Source organism: Parasteatoda tepidariorum, chromosome 8, assembly GCF_982258835.1.
Source record: "Parasteatoda tepidariorum strain Cologne lab strain chromosome 8, Ptep-v5.0, whole genome shotgun sequence".
Lineage (NCBI taxonomy): Eukaryota > Metazoa > Arthropoda > Arachnida > Araneae > Theridiidae > Parasteatoda > Parasteatoda tepidariorum.
In genome coordinates, this window is record NC_141762.1 from 50,987,415 (window position 1) to 51,002,075 (window position 14,661).

Sequence of the window (14,661 nt, forward strand, 5' to 3'; positions counted from 1 at the left end):
AAAACCTCATCATATGATTATTCTGTCCCATCAGGATGCGCCAACAACAATGTTAAACAGTTTTAGTTTTTTTTAATTTAAAATCCACGGAAATAAACAGATATGTAATCAGCACATTACTATTTAACTTATCCTGACAATTAATAGTTTAAAAATGATAACAGTGTAAAAAGACATTTTTATTAATGTTTAAATTGCATTTATTTATTTCGAATTTCGAATTTTATCAATTATCGCAGATGCACAACTTAGTACTAAGCGATTCGTAGAGTTTAAATTCTGAAACGTGTCACAGCAAAGAGTAACTTCTGATTTGATATGACATGCGTTTTACCATTTCAAATGATGAAATTATGATATAAATTGTTAATATGATTAAATCATTTTGCGTTTTGCAAGAGTAGTATTGTTATGTGTTTTACAAGCGTTTTACCAGAATAAATAATAATTTATGATATAAATTATAAATTATTTAAGTTATTTATTATTAGTTATTATTAGTTATTTAAGTAAATTAACAAATTTTCAAACTGGAAAATCATTTCGGAAGAAAAGAAATTTATCTCGAACACATACACAGAGAAAGAAATCCCGGTAAAACTGCCTTACTGTATGATAATGAAATTTCTTGTAAAAAAATAAATAAATAAATAAAACATCATTCTTATAGAAATTGAAACAAAGAACTGAACAAGTTGGTAATTTTTCAATTCACATGGTAATGGTTTTCTAGAAGTTCCGGTTTTCAAAATTGTTGTTATTATTATTATTAGAATAATTATAATTGTACGAAATAATAATAATTTTACGAAATAATTATAATTATATGAAATAATTATAATTATAAGAAATAATTATAATTATAAGAAATAATTATAATTATTTCTTATTAAAGCACATATAGTAAAAGCTATAAAACTGAAAATAATTAAATGCTTTTCATGCCATGCTCTAAGATATCATGATAAAATTACGAAATTTTACCATTGCTTAATTTTATGACAAATTATGAAACCATATTTTATCGTTAATTTTACCAAATTCATTACCAAAGTGCTTCAGTAAATATTACTCTGCTTTTCGGTTTTCCCATAGAAACGTGGTAAATTTTACAATATTCTTGTAGTTTCGACCGTACTTTTTTTCGGTGTTTGGTCGATAATAAATTGCAAAAATATTTTTTCCTGGGAATTTTCATACCACTTTTTAATTTTTTCCCTCTTTTTCGGAATATGGCAAGACTGTAATACCGATGCCGAAATTTTACTGTTTAGAATTGAGCATTATTTTTGTTCCACATTTATACTTTAGTATCGAGATATCAAATTTAAGATGACTTTTGGGGTTCAACTTATAAGCACCGTATTAAAGTTTCAGCTGATTTGAATAACATTTGGGTTCCTTATGACTCAAACTTTCATGCATTAACAATAGCAAACAATTTATATATCTGCATATTAAGGATACTGTACTGCAATAAAATTATAATACTTATCCCTAATCTGAGAAAAATTCTTGTAAAATTACTGTAATGAATGGAAATGACATTTCTGATTTTTTAAAAAAAACTATAATTCTGAGTCATTAAACCAAAATATATGGTATTTAAACTATTCCTTTCGCAATTCATCATTTCGTTTGGCAACAGTTTACCGAAATTCTGATAGTTTTTACTTTAATATGCGTGTCTAGTAGTTAACCGTTTTCCTGTAGTTTTGACCATACTTTATTTTCGGTGTATAATAATATTTATGATTTTCAAAAATTATATAATCACCTTAGTAAAATCTCCTGTAATAAACGCTTCAAAAATTCCCAAACATAAGAATAATGGCATAAGAAGAAGTAGATTTTCGTTCCTATGGAATCTGAAGGTCGTCAAAGCTATATTCAATGAAAACTTCACTTCACCATTTTTGTTATTTAAATTGTCTAGGAATAGCAATATAATCCATGCTGAAAGAAAACTAATAACCACATACACAGTAGTCAAAATATATCTGGTTTCTTTACTCGGCATTTCTAGATTATGCAAAATGCAGGCTGATTCCATGCTGCAAAAACCTGAACCACACACACAACTTGAGTTGAAGTTGTATTCTCTTTGCATAGAGTTTCTTTGAAAAATGAAATGTGATACAACATTACACAAAATATGACTTGCTTGATACACGCAACCGAAAAATCCAAAAAAACGTGATGTTGTAGTCTCTAGTATTTTTATTGCTTTATCTGAAGTCTGGAAGTTGAGGACAGATAGATCTTTTTGCTCATTTTTAGCAACAGTTTCTGATTTTGTTCCTTCTTCAAGAACTGAACTCAAACGGGATACTCCGGAATCAGAAATCCGTCCATGTCCAGCCTTATTTGATACATCATTGCTTTTATTATCTGCGGTAATCAAGGTTTCTGTAGTAATTGAGGTTTGTTTTGTTCCATTTCTTAAAGAATCACAGGTTTCTTCCAGAATTGTTTGGATTTTACCTTTCCATGCCTCCTTCTTTTCGTGTTTATTTAAGCCTTCTTCAATTAACTTACTCTTGTCGTTGCTTGAAGTTCTCTTGTTCAATGGTGATCCATGCGCAAATTCAATTAATGCAATTTCTTTATCTGTATTTAGTGCACCAGCTGGAGACGCGCCATTTTCTCCAAACAAGCTTTGCATGGTAGAACTAATACTATCCTTATGCTTCCGAACACTATCATAAAATTGTGGACTATCACTCAAATTATTTTTCAAAGTGTTTATTTCTTCAGTAGAATTTTCTAGATTAAGATTATGAGGATCGTTTCCTGAGCACAAATTTGCGTACAGAGAAGATAAATCATTCACATACGTGCAGAGGGAATTAAAAACAAGAGAGGTTGCAAAACCAACAATTATAGAAGCTGGCATCATCACACCAAACACAGGGTAATAGTTTGAAGCCAAATAAGGGACGTACGCAAACATGGAAAACACCAATACATGTTTACTACCGAATTTCTTAATCAAGTATTTTGGTAGAAACAAGCATGTAATACAACCGCATACGTACTGCATGGCAAAGCATATAAGACCTACTTCTTTATTCATTGTACTTTGTAGTGTGGCTAATCCGCCAAAGGCGGTGAACGATAACAGAAAAGTAAAGCTTACCAACACTAAGTTTTTTATAATTCTTGCTTTTGTGAATTCATTAGAATTATCAGTCTTTGCATTTTCATCAGTGTCTTTACTGGTTGCTGCTTGTTGTGATTGCTCCATATTGAAATTCCGCGTTTTGCTAACACAATGTCATGTTTTCTATAAAGGAAAAGAAAGTAATGATAGTTATTAGACATAATTTGATTATAAATAAAGTTCAAGCACTTTAAATATTTGGATTTAAAAATATCTAATATTTTATTTAATGTAAATATGAAGTAATAGGAATTCATTTTACGTGAAAAAAATCATAAATGAATAAGTTATAAAGTTTAATAATTTTACAGTTGTACGAGAGATGTGGTCCTCTTTCTTCAAGTCCCTTCTGTGTAAAAAAATTCCAGAAAAAATTACTGTAAAAATTTTCGAAACTCAGGGTGAGTAAGATCCGTTTTACCATATGATCCGTTTTTACCGGAGAACATGCTACGAAAGAAAAAAATCTGATATACCAAAATTTTGACACAAATAATTACCGTAAAATATCTAAATGACTCTAATTAAATAATTAATACAGTAAAATTTACGGTGTAAAATGTTACGGTAAAAGTTTATTTTGAGGATGATGTACGCCACAACCATAGTACTTTAAACCGCAATTTGATCCTGTATTTCTTTCGGTGTCTCTTGACGGAAAATATGTCGCAGCGGATTGGAGAAAACTGAAACAGTATGTGTTTACTTTTCCGTAGTCCAATGACTGTAAAAAAAGCTAAAGTGAAATTAAACCTTAATTGTCTCTGACGCAAAACACGTAAAAAAAAAAACAAAATTTGAGGCAATTAACTTTTGACGGACATCCTTCGAATTTAAGATGCGAACTAACTACATTTCAAGAAAAGTTTTTAAAAAAACAATAAACAAGTAAACAATAGCAAGCTAAATGTTCGACCTATTACGCCATTAAACTTTTATCGTTCTTAGTAGCCGTAGTTCCCATCGTCACAGAAACAACATAAAAATTCTCTCCAACTATCGATAGTCTAATTTGCTTAATGATGGTTGATCAATTCAAATTTTTTTACCAATTTAATTTTTTTATTTTTTTTATCTCAATTTCTACTTCCCTCATTTATAGTTTAGTTTTATATTCGAAAAATGTTACTTTATAAATGTTATTTTAATGAATTTTTAATAATGGAATATTAGAAACTGCTATTTCTTGGAGGAGGACGTATGTTCTGAGGATCAAAGGCAAAAACAAACATCTAGGGACATTTTTTAAGCTGATAAACATTAATAAAAAATAAAAAAAACTTTTCGAAAACTTGAAATTAAAAAAGACGATTAAACAATATATTTTTAAAAGTATATTGTAATATAATAATACTTACTTTTAAGTATCGTGAAATTAGTTTTAGTTGAAATTAGTTTTCGACTATTCTCGTCAGAATATACACACTTGAGCATTTAGTTGATTGTATGAAAATGCAATAATATCTCAGGAATAAAGTATACTTGATATATCGATCTGCATAATTAAATCTAGAAAATAAATTTTTTGTGTTACACCTTAAAGCAGTCAATTTGTTCAATGAAAAATTGCTTAACTGTTGCTCGAAAATAAATTTTTGCTCATAATCATTTATAAGCGAAAATCTGCCAGCATAGATAAAGAGTGAATTGCTTCATCATCTTTTGAATTGGATTTCTGTGTTCTAAAATCATATAAAAATTTAAAAGGATGATTTTATTCATCTCATTGGCAGCGAAATTGATTCAGTTATAGCAATAAAAATTGATGAATCATAAAATGTAAGTTGAACAGAAGGTGGGCAAAGTAATAAAAACACTTTTATAACATTAAAATTTATTTTCACCTTTCTCAAGAAATATATAAAGATTTCATAATAATACATTCTCACTGCCCTAACTCAAAAACAATTTTATGAATTATTTCATATTTTTTGAGAATTGATTGAAGAACATTCAGATATTAAAATATTATTTTTCCATTTGAATCTTTATGACTCGAATTTTCAAACGTACAAATTTAATTTACTCTCAGGTTGAATTTTATTATTGAATTATCAGGTTGAATTTTATTATTATTGAATCACTCGTATGACGTGCTATGATTGATGTCAGACAGCCTTTCTTTCCAACTTCCTTTCGCAGTTTGTATTCATTTTAAAGGAATTGTTTTTCCAATTAAATCTTTATAACTCGAATTTTTAAACTTGCATATTTGATTTAAAACTTAATTTTCTTCCAGGTTGAATTTCATTATTTAACCGTATTTATTACGCGTAAAACATAAAAGAGTCAATTTAACTTCTTCCGATTTGATTTTTTATTCTTTTGGCTACAGCTGGTACAACAAGTGAACCTTTTTCAGGATATTTAATTTCTATTCAGTATTTGACAACCTAATAATTCATTATTCGATTTATGGGATAGTGAAAAATCATTTCTTCATTTTATCTATTAAATAATTATCTCTCTCTGTATATAAGTATGCGTGTGTATATGTGCGTGCGTGTGTGAGTGTGGTCGTGTATGTTTCGTAACTTTTTCTTAACAAAGTTTTTTTTTTCTTAACAAATGTTTTAATAACCACAAGTTTATTCATATTCCCTCTCCGGGGTTTCGAAGCGTTATAGAAAAAAAAAAGAAGACGCATATGGCAAAAAAGAACATATGAAATTATTCCGAAAGTATTAAGTTTTAATTTAAGCAGTTGCCGGCAGATGGCAGTAACATGTACCACAGAAGCCAGTTGTGAAGAAAAACTGTAGTAAAGAACTGGACTATAGCATTTATGTATTCCGTGTGACCAATGGTTCTCATATAGAACACCTGTAATGTATGTAAGTAAAGCCTGAATAGTTTCGGAATAATTTCATATGTTTGTTTTTTTCATATTCGTCTTCTTCTTTTTACTATAATGCTTCGAAACCCCGGAGGGAGTTATGAATAACACTGTCTTTAACTATTCAACACATTTTCAATTATTATATTAGTAATAATTACGCTACATCCTTTAAATAAAAGCATAGGTTAAAACTGAGACTACTGATTTTATCAAACATTTATAAATAAACTTTTTTAAAAAAAAAAGTTCTTTATTTTCGTTACGTAATTTTTTTTAACTTTTTTCATAATTAAAAAAAATATTTAAGAACTATTTTATTAAATTTCCTCTAACAGTTTATACACGTTTAATATTTTAAAAAGAAACTTACGTGAATAAAATTTGTCATATGTAACTTTAAATAAAATTTTTGCTAGAAAGTATTTTTCTTATTCGTTAAAACCCAATAAATTCAAATTTTAATAAGTCTGGCTAACGTTCTTCTTTCATCAGGTAATGGGAAGACATATCTCCTTGTGACGCAAATACGCATTGTTTGACAGATAAAGTTCAATCTGAAAGTAAATATCTTTCTCCTTGTTTGTTACTTGATGTAGGAGCGACTTTAATTTTTGGGAGTTCAAAATTACTAGGATACGGAGAATGAGACGTAACATTAGGGGCAGAAAAAACTTTGATTAATCTTCTGTTCAACATTGGTTAAGATAAAGTGTCTCACCGAGTAATGAAAAGCTTAAGAGATTTTACTAAGATTCATTGCTCTGGACTGGAAATTTCTATTTTCATTCAGTAGCCGGTAAACTATAAATCTTAGTAGCCATTTTTTCCTAAAGCCTAGTTAGTCGATGACAGGTGTCGATAGGTCCTTTTCATAAAAACCTCACCCGTCTTATCTAACCTCACCCGTGTTTGCTTACAACAGAGTACTTTCGAGTTTGATAACAAATTTTACCGTATGACCAATGGTCTTACCATGGAGGAAAGGATTTCCTCCTTTGAGCCCTATACTTAGTGACATCTATATGCATTATTTTGAAAGTAAACTATTCAAAATCTTAACTTTCCCCTTTTATAAAAGAAATGCTAATGACAGTTTTGCTTTATTAGATGAAAATAATTGTAATTTAGACAAAGTTCTTAATGTTATGAACAGCATTGATTCTTGCATTCAATTCACCTTTGAATTGGAGACTGATCAAAAACTTCCTTTCTTAGATGTTCTTGTGACTCGGAATGATAATTCATTCCATACTACTGTTTTTCGTAAACCTTTTGCTGTTTCTCTCCCCCCTCATTACAAATCTGCCCACCCTCCCAACCAAAAACTTGCCTCTGTTCGATCTTTTGTCTACCGTGCTGTTAATATTTGTTCCAATATTGATCTTCTTGATACAGAATTAAATTACATCAAACCCATTGCTCATGACAGAGGTTATTCCTCTAACATTATTGATAATATTTATAAAAACGTAACTAAACAATCGCCTACCGATAAACCTTTCAAAGAATTTTCTAACAATTTGGTCATTTTACCCTATTTTCCTAAAATAAGTCGGCAAGTTGCTAATATCCTAAAGAGGTTTGATTTTAATATTATTTTCAGTCCCATTAATAAGATAAAATTTTCTAATTTCAAACAGCCCATTGACAGTCAAAATAACTGGGGTATATACCAAATTAATTGCCAATGCGGCCTTTCATATATTGGACAAACTAAGCGTGCCTTAAAGTGCCGTGTCAAGGAACATGAAGCTTGTGTCAAAAAACAAGAATTTAAGCGCTCATCTATTGCCCAACATTGTTGGGACTCTAATCATAATTTTAATTTTTCCTCTTCTAAAGTCATTCAAAATTGTTCTTCAATATTTTATTTAGATTTTTACGAGTCTTATTATATTTTCAAAAATTCCAAACTTTTGATCAATGACCTATCCAGTGTTCCTTATATTTCTCCTGTTTGGAAATCTATGATTAAACCTAACTAACCCCCCTTTTTTTGTTCCTTGCTTCCTATTCGTCGTCATCCATTCACCCTTCCCTCTTATTGGCCGTTGCTCTAAACCCTCTTGTGACGTCATCTTTCTATATATATTTACCCTGTTCTCTTATTTCTTTCTGTACACAAAATAATTGATCTCACACAATCACAGATTAAACACAACAATTACTTTCTTGGAGGTACGGATCAACCCCCCCGGGGGTCACGGCCAAAAAGAATGTATATTGATAAATAAAGTGAATTGAGTAACCCAGAAACGAGCGGCTTCGCCAGAACGCCTGGGTCAATTCTTTAACAGAGGATAATACTCCATATTTAGCTCAATTTTAATTTCACATCTTTTATTTCCTATTTATTACTGGATCTCGTGATCCCCCAACCCGACTTGTAATTTTGTACATAGATCATTTAACCAAGTTTTATACTATTCTCAATTGTGTATTTTATCGTATATCATTATTTACTTATCCCAGACCTTGTTTATTTTATCGTATTGTAAATATCGTTCGTTATGTATATATTAAATTTATTAATTGTATTTTCTGTTGCACTGATGATTGCACTTTGAGCATCCGAAACAGCTGTCTGCAATTTATATATTTTTTGTGCTCTTGAACGTTGTTTTACCTTACTTCGCAGGTCCTTTTCATATCATAGCCACTTTTTGCAAACTTTTATTTGCTTATATATTTTCGAAAAAATTCACATTAAAAATGATTGACGACTAAAGTTAATTAACAATAAAATAGTATTAATATGTGGCAAAATTTAGTAAACATTCTGTCATTAAATAATTTGATTTAAGAACATTTAGGAAGACAAAATTTATTTATTATAATACATTAATTTCGGTAGGCAAAATACATTAAAACTTTAAAAAATTTGAATTGTTAAGGAACTAGTATTCCAGAGTTCTTCTGTATTCAAAAACTTTTATCATCAAACGATTTTTGAAAAAAATAAAAAATGATTTGGAAAAGTAGTTGTTTGTGTGTTTAATTTAAGTCGCCGCTTTTTCTTCTTCTTTTTTTGACTCGTTGAATGTTTATATTGAAGTCTATATTGTATACAAATTATGTTCATAGTTATTGGCTTATTAAAAAAATAACTCTAATAGCTAGGATCTTTTTCAAACATCGTTAACAACAGTTTAAATATTTTAAAATATACACATTTAACAGATGTTACGCTAATAAATGCTATTGAGACTTTAATTGGTTATTAAGTGCACTTCCATCAGATATTTTCCCTTCAAAGCAAATTTTTACATAAATTCATCCGAAAATCCATCATATATTTCTTTTAGAAATTTTTCTTAAAATTTATCTTAGTAAAAAAAAATAATACAAATGTCTGTTTTTTCATATAGGAGCACAAGGAATTTTCTAAAATAGTTTCTTATATTGCAACTTATACAATTTTTGTATTGTTTTGCGTGAGTATTAGAATACTAGGTGCGGGAGAATAAATACAAATTTTACTCTGTATCCTGTTACATTATCCGGCAAAATTTAAGATCCGATTCGTTTCTTTTTCATTGTCTTGTGATTACGAATAAAGGTTTAAAATGTTAAGACTTTTTTTAATCATTATCTTTTAATTAAGTATATAATTTAAAATATGAATATAATAATTGAACTTGTGTAAGATCACACCAGGGCAGTTGTTGCAAATTTTATCAAATTGACTCTAAGCCGTTTCATATCGTAAAAAGTAATTCTTGTTAATTAAAAGTTAATTAATAAAAAGTTAGTTTTTGTTACAAAAAAGAGATTGAAATTACTGTTTTGGAACATACGTTTAAAAAACCTGTGGAAGTATTTATTTACAAAATTAACTAAACATAAAACTAATCTAGATTAATTATATTTTTAAAACATGAAAAAAAATCTATTTCATCGAAAAATCTTGAAAGAATCGAAACGTCATTTGGTATCCATTGTTGGCGAAAAATCATGTTGTTTGGCCCCATTTTTTAGATTTGTCAACAAAAAAAAAATTGGTCATCGAGATTTCACACAATACCTATTATTTTATCTGTAAAGCAAATATACTGAGTCATAATGTTTTAAAATAACAAATAAAATTTTTCAAATTTTATAATAATAATTAATTTAAATTCCTATGTTTATTACTACAGAAATTGTTTTAAAATTCTTATTGTGAAAAATAAAAATAACTTATTTACTATTCAATAATTGCAAAATGATTTAAAAAGTTAGATACTGATTTAAATATATTTATGATTAAATGTTGCACCTAAAGTAATATTTTACGATAATTTCATTATGACAAAAACACTATTTAGTTTTAAGCATTTGAAATAGTAATCAAAATCTGAAACTTAATAATAGCAGAAAATAATACTAAGAAAATATGATAAAAAACCTTTTTGAATTTTTGAAATTTTATGTCAAAATCAAAGTAATCTGTATCATTTTTGTAAATGTAGGCGTCATAATGTAATAAATTGCAAACTTATTTAATTAAGAATCTTTCAAGATGTCTGCATTATCTGTTACAAATATATAGTTGATCCAGTTGTTCTCTAGATGGTATTAAGAACGAAAGTTGCTATACTTAGTGCTGTCATGTAGGAGTCATATTTGTTCGAGTTGTTTATTCCTTTAGTCTGCAACCTAACCAAAAAGGTTTATGTGGAGGTAAAGAAAAAAAAACACGACAATTTGTAAATCTGAGCGGACAACCAAAGTAAAACGTTAAATCAAAAAGTTAAACTAAATCATTCAAGGACCATTGTTTTCTGAATCTATTCATTCCCAAAATTTTATTTATGAAAAACAATATCTAAAATAAATTCCTTTGGGAACTTATCTTGATCGCTGAACTGTTACGCAAGACTCGAACTTTTTTTAGACAAAAGTATAACCTATTATGGAGTGATTCAAAAGTAAAGTAAAAACAAAAATAATAAAAAGGGGGGGAAAGTAAAAAACAAAACTTGCAGTTATTATTAAAGTAATCAACAGTTGATTTTCGATAAAATGAATTTCCATTTTTTATAATACTTCAAACGATGAAAAAATTTTCCTTTTAGCTCATTGTTAAAATGAACATTCACTTGCTTAATTAATAGAGAAACAATATCCATAATAAAAAATGACATAATTTTAATCTGAAATTTGCAAGTTGAAAAAATTTACAACAAGTGCATGAAGAAATAATCTGGAAAAAGTTTGGGTTGAAAATTGCTTAAAATAATCTTCAAAAAATCTATTTTCGTTTTTCTGAGTGGAATACTTAATTCAATTTTACATCAAATTAACTTTAAAGTTTTACATTTTGTCAATAACTTATGTAGTTTCGATTTCTCAAAGGATATTTGTTTGTCTTTTTCATTAGAAAACTATAAATGAAGCAAAGAAAACCGTACGTCTGCAATCTAATCTCATTAACTTTTAAAATTTAAATGTAGTATATAATGAGCAAACTATAAAAAACATTCTCTTGTAAACATCACTAACGCTTTGTCTGAACGCAAAGTCTAGTTTAATCTCTTAATAACACCTATCGTCAAGAACCAGACGATTTTTTTAAGTTTAATCTAGTAATATCGATTAAAAGAAAAAATGTAATAGCTTAATCATTAATAAGTTACCGGCAATGTGGGAAATGCCGTCTATATACACAAAGCCTAGACTGTGTATACAACATTCGACCTTTTTAGTTCTAAATTACGTTTTTACCTCGGCATTGGCTTGACAAACCGCCAGCATTTCGATATCTCAGCGCCTTATTCAAGCATGCAATGACCATGACAACAATATTTGCTTTGGTCACTTTGAAGTATGAACAATGATTTTTTTTTAAGAAAAGTAATTAAATTCTTCTTATCATATTTTATCCATAAGTAAATTTCATTCATTTAATCCGAGTTTTCACTGCATTTTCTTAATATGATATATTCAAAATATCCTTAAAAAAAACTAATTTCAATTAGAAAGCTTAAAAGGGAACTTTTTAAGGACATACATACATACAAAAAAAAACACTATTTTTTACTAGCGAATGAGGAGTATAATTTTTTTACCTCTAATAGATCGAATATAGCTTACGCTTGAGAGTTACATAACAAACTATAACTTTTGCTTACTCATGTAAACGTCATTTAAATCGTTAAAACAAAAAGGAAATAAGAGACTTTCTGACGAAAATCAGAAATTTACCTTAGCCTTAGCAAACAATAATTTTGTTTCAATTTTACACGAGCAGACATTTTTACGTAAACGTATTTTATAACTCTCGTAAGCGCTTATGGCTAACAACTTTTAAGATAATATGTAGATTTCTTTTCGTAAATGTTACAATGTACTTAAATGTAAATCTGGAAATCCGTGACTTTACTTAGAAAAAAATTTCTCAGACTAAATTTAAACGTAATTATAATATTTTCAAGTACTAAATTGTTATATTTATAATACGTAAAGCCAATAAAGCAAATTTAAATCGAATGTAATAATATAAAAATATTTAAAAGGGTTACTTAAGAATCTTGGGTGTTTAGTTGTTGATATGAGAACGGAAATAAAATGTAATTTAGAATAATGAAAAGATTTCTCTCTTACGTAAACTATTGTTTTAGATCACAAAATAAAAACAAAAACAAATATTTTTTTTTTGTTCCTTTGATTATTAGCGACTCTTCAACCTTATGACACTGTAACGCTCAGTAGCGAACTGTACTCAGATATAAAAAAAAATAATGTAGTAAAATTGGTATAATAATGACATATCTAGTTTTTAAAAAAACTAATTCAGGATAATAAAACAAAAATATACGATATTTAAACTCTTCAGTTTTTCCATTTATATTTTAGCGATATTCTGGGAATTCTGGTATTTAAAATTATAGTTCTTATATCGACGGATTTTGTAAAAAATACGAAACTGAAAAGTAAATTTAACCGAATAAAAGATTTTCAAGCCATGCTCTAATGTGTTAAAATTTTCAGATTTTACAACATTTATCGAATTATAAAAGTGCAGTTTAAATATTAACTTTACCAGACAATCATCTTTTTTAATTTGATATTTTTATCATTTGTTTTAGTTTTAGAATATACTTCAAACTGTCTTCTATATTAAATAAATCAATTCATATATATTCGGCAAAAATAAATCAATTTCTGCCTTTTTAATGAGATTTGAGATCACGAACACCAAAAAAAAATATTTTCCGTGAGAGTGCAAAAATTTCAACACCGTGTGCTTTCTTTGTATAAGAAAAAATTAACTGGTGCATGGAGTGAAATATTCAAATGTTTGTTGCTGTTGCTGTTACATATGGCACTTGCAAATATCAGCAAGCCTGCTCGAAATCAAGCGAATTTTAAAGGCAGAGAGTGCGCTTCTTGTTTATCAGTGGAACCATTTATGGCAAGAACACGATTTTGTCACACATACACGTCACAATTCGTTTTACAGGGAGGACTCATTCACACATCTTTCATCTATCCGCAGACCATAATTTTGACCTGAAGAGAACAATCAATCTCTAATTCAGTACTCCCATAAGTAATGATTTGTTTTGGAAACTTGGAGGACTTTGTGACCCTAACAGATTTAATGTGCACCAGTCACCATTTAATACACGTTGATTTTTTGACCGGCTAAATTCAAACTCCAGCTTTCACGAGCACTCTCTATCATTCTAACAGCAACGCTATGCCAGGTCAATTGTTTGTAAATATACTTATTTATTTCAAGGGTAAATAAAGGCTGCTATTGTTTAAAAAATCATAGAAATTGCAATGCAAGGGGTACTCATTATAATTTATTCTGACTGCGTTAGGGCACATCTCACAATTTTTTTTAAAGAAATTGACCAGTTTTATATATTTTAAGAATTTATCATAAAATAAGAAGCAATAAAAATATAATTTTGAATCCAATGTTTATACTAGAAATCCCAATTTGAAATTCTAACATTAAACTAACATCAGCTTATCAGATTTCCTATTCTGCATTATTAATGTCTTTAATTTAAAATTGGCACATTTCGAGAGGATAGAAATTATCTCAAATAAATTCAATGAAGATAAATTTAGGAAATGCACCAATAAATCTCAATTCACGTAATAAACTATTTTAAGAAAGTCCTTCGTGAAAAATAAGAGAATTTAGCGTTTACGGTATTGTTTTATTCAAATTAGGTACAATTAATCAAATTATGTATTAAAATTATGCATCGTTTTATTCAAATTGTTTTATTCAAATTATGTTATTCAAATTATGTGCTTTTTCTAAGGCCGTGTAAAGTATACTTACCACCGATTTTAATTGTCCATGATAAACTGTTTTACCACTTTTAATTTAGGTTTCCATTTGTTAATAACGACAGCTCTGATCAAGTACGTTTGATAAAAATTGGTGACCATACGCCAGTCTTAGAACACGCATAAAATGATATAATATGTATAATCATTATATATATATATATATATATATATATATATATATATATATATATATATATATACACTGATGTTTTTTTAAGGTTAAGTGCCACCGCCCGGTATACATTTGCCCGATATACCCTACACTGATGTTTTTTTAAGGTCAAGTGCTATTGCCCGGTATACGTTTGCACGATACTCCAAGCACTGATGTTTCTTCTAATCTATCGTCAGTAAGTATTAA

At 28.4% G+C, this 14,661-nt stretch overlaps 2 protein-coding genes across 12 annotated transcripts in view; one reads left to right on the top strand and one right to left on the bottom strand.

The window, feature by feature from the left end:
- LOC147806143 (N-acetylglucosamine transporter UNC93A-like) overlaps positions 1 to 12,153 on the bottom strand; it is a 26,986-nt gene extending 14,833 nt beyond the window's left edge. For 2 of the 11 annotated variants that reach the window (XM_087150292.1, XM_087150293.1), the window contains exons 1-2: positions 4,522 to 4,875; positions 1,778 to 3,286 (exon numbers count right to left, since the gene is read on the bottom strand). In XM_087150292.1, the coding sequence (XP_087006418.1) occupies positions 1,778 to 3,247 (1,470 nt within the window). In that variant the 5' untranslated portion in view covers positions 3,248 to 3,286; positions 4,522 to 4,875. The other 9 variants (XM_087150284.1, XM_087150290.1, XM_087150285.1 and 6 more) reach the window with 8 other exon arrangements.
- LOC147806144 (uncharacterized) lies at positions 6,965 to 8,136 on the top strand. Its single transcript, XM_087149557.1, has one exon. The coding sequence runs from the start codon at positions 6,965 to 6,967 to the stop codon at positions 7,985 to 7,987; it is 1,023 nt and encodes a 340-aa protein (XP_087005683.1). The 3' UTR covers positions 7,988 to 8,136.
- Positions 12,154 to 14,661: the final 2,508 nt, after the last annotated feature.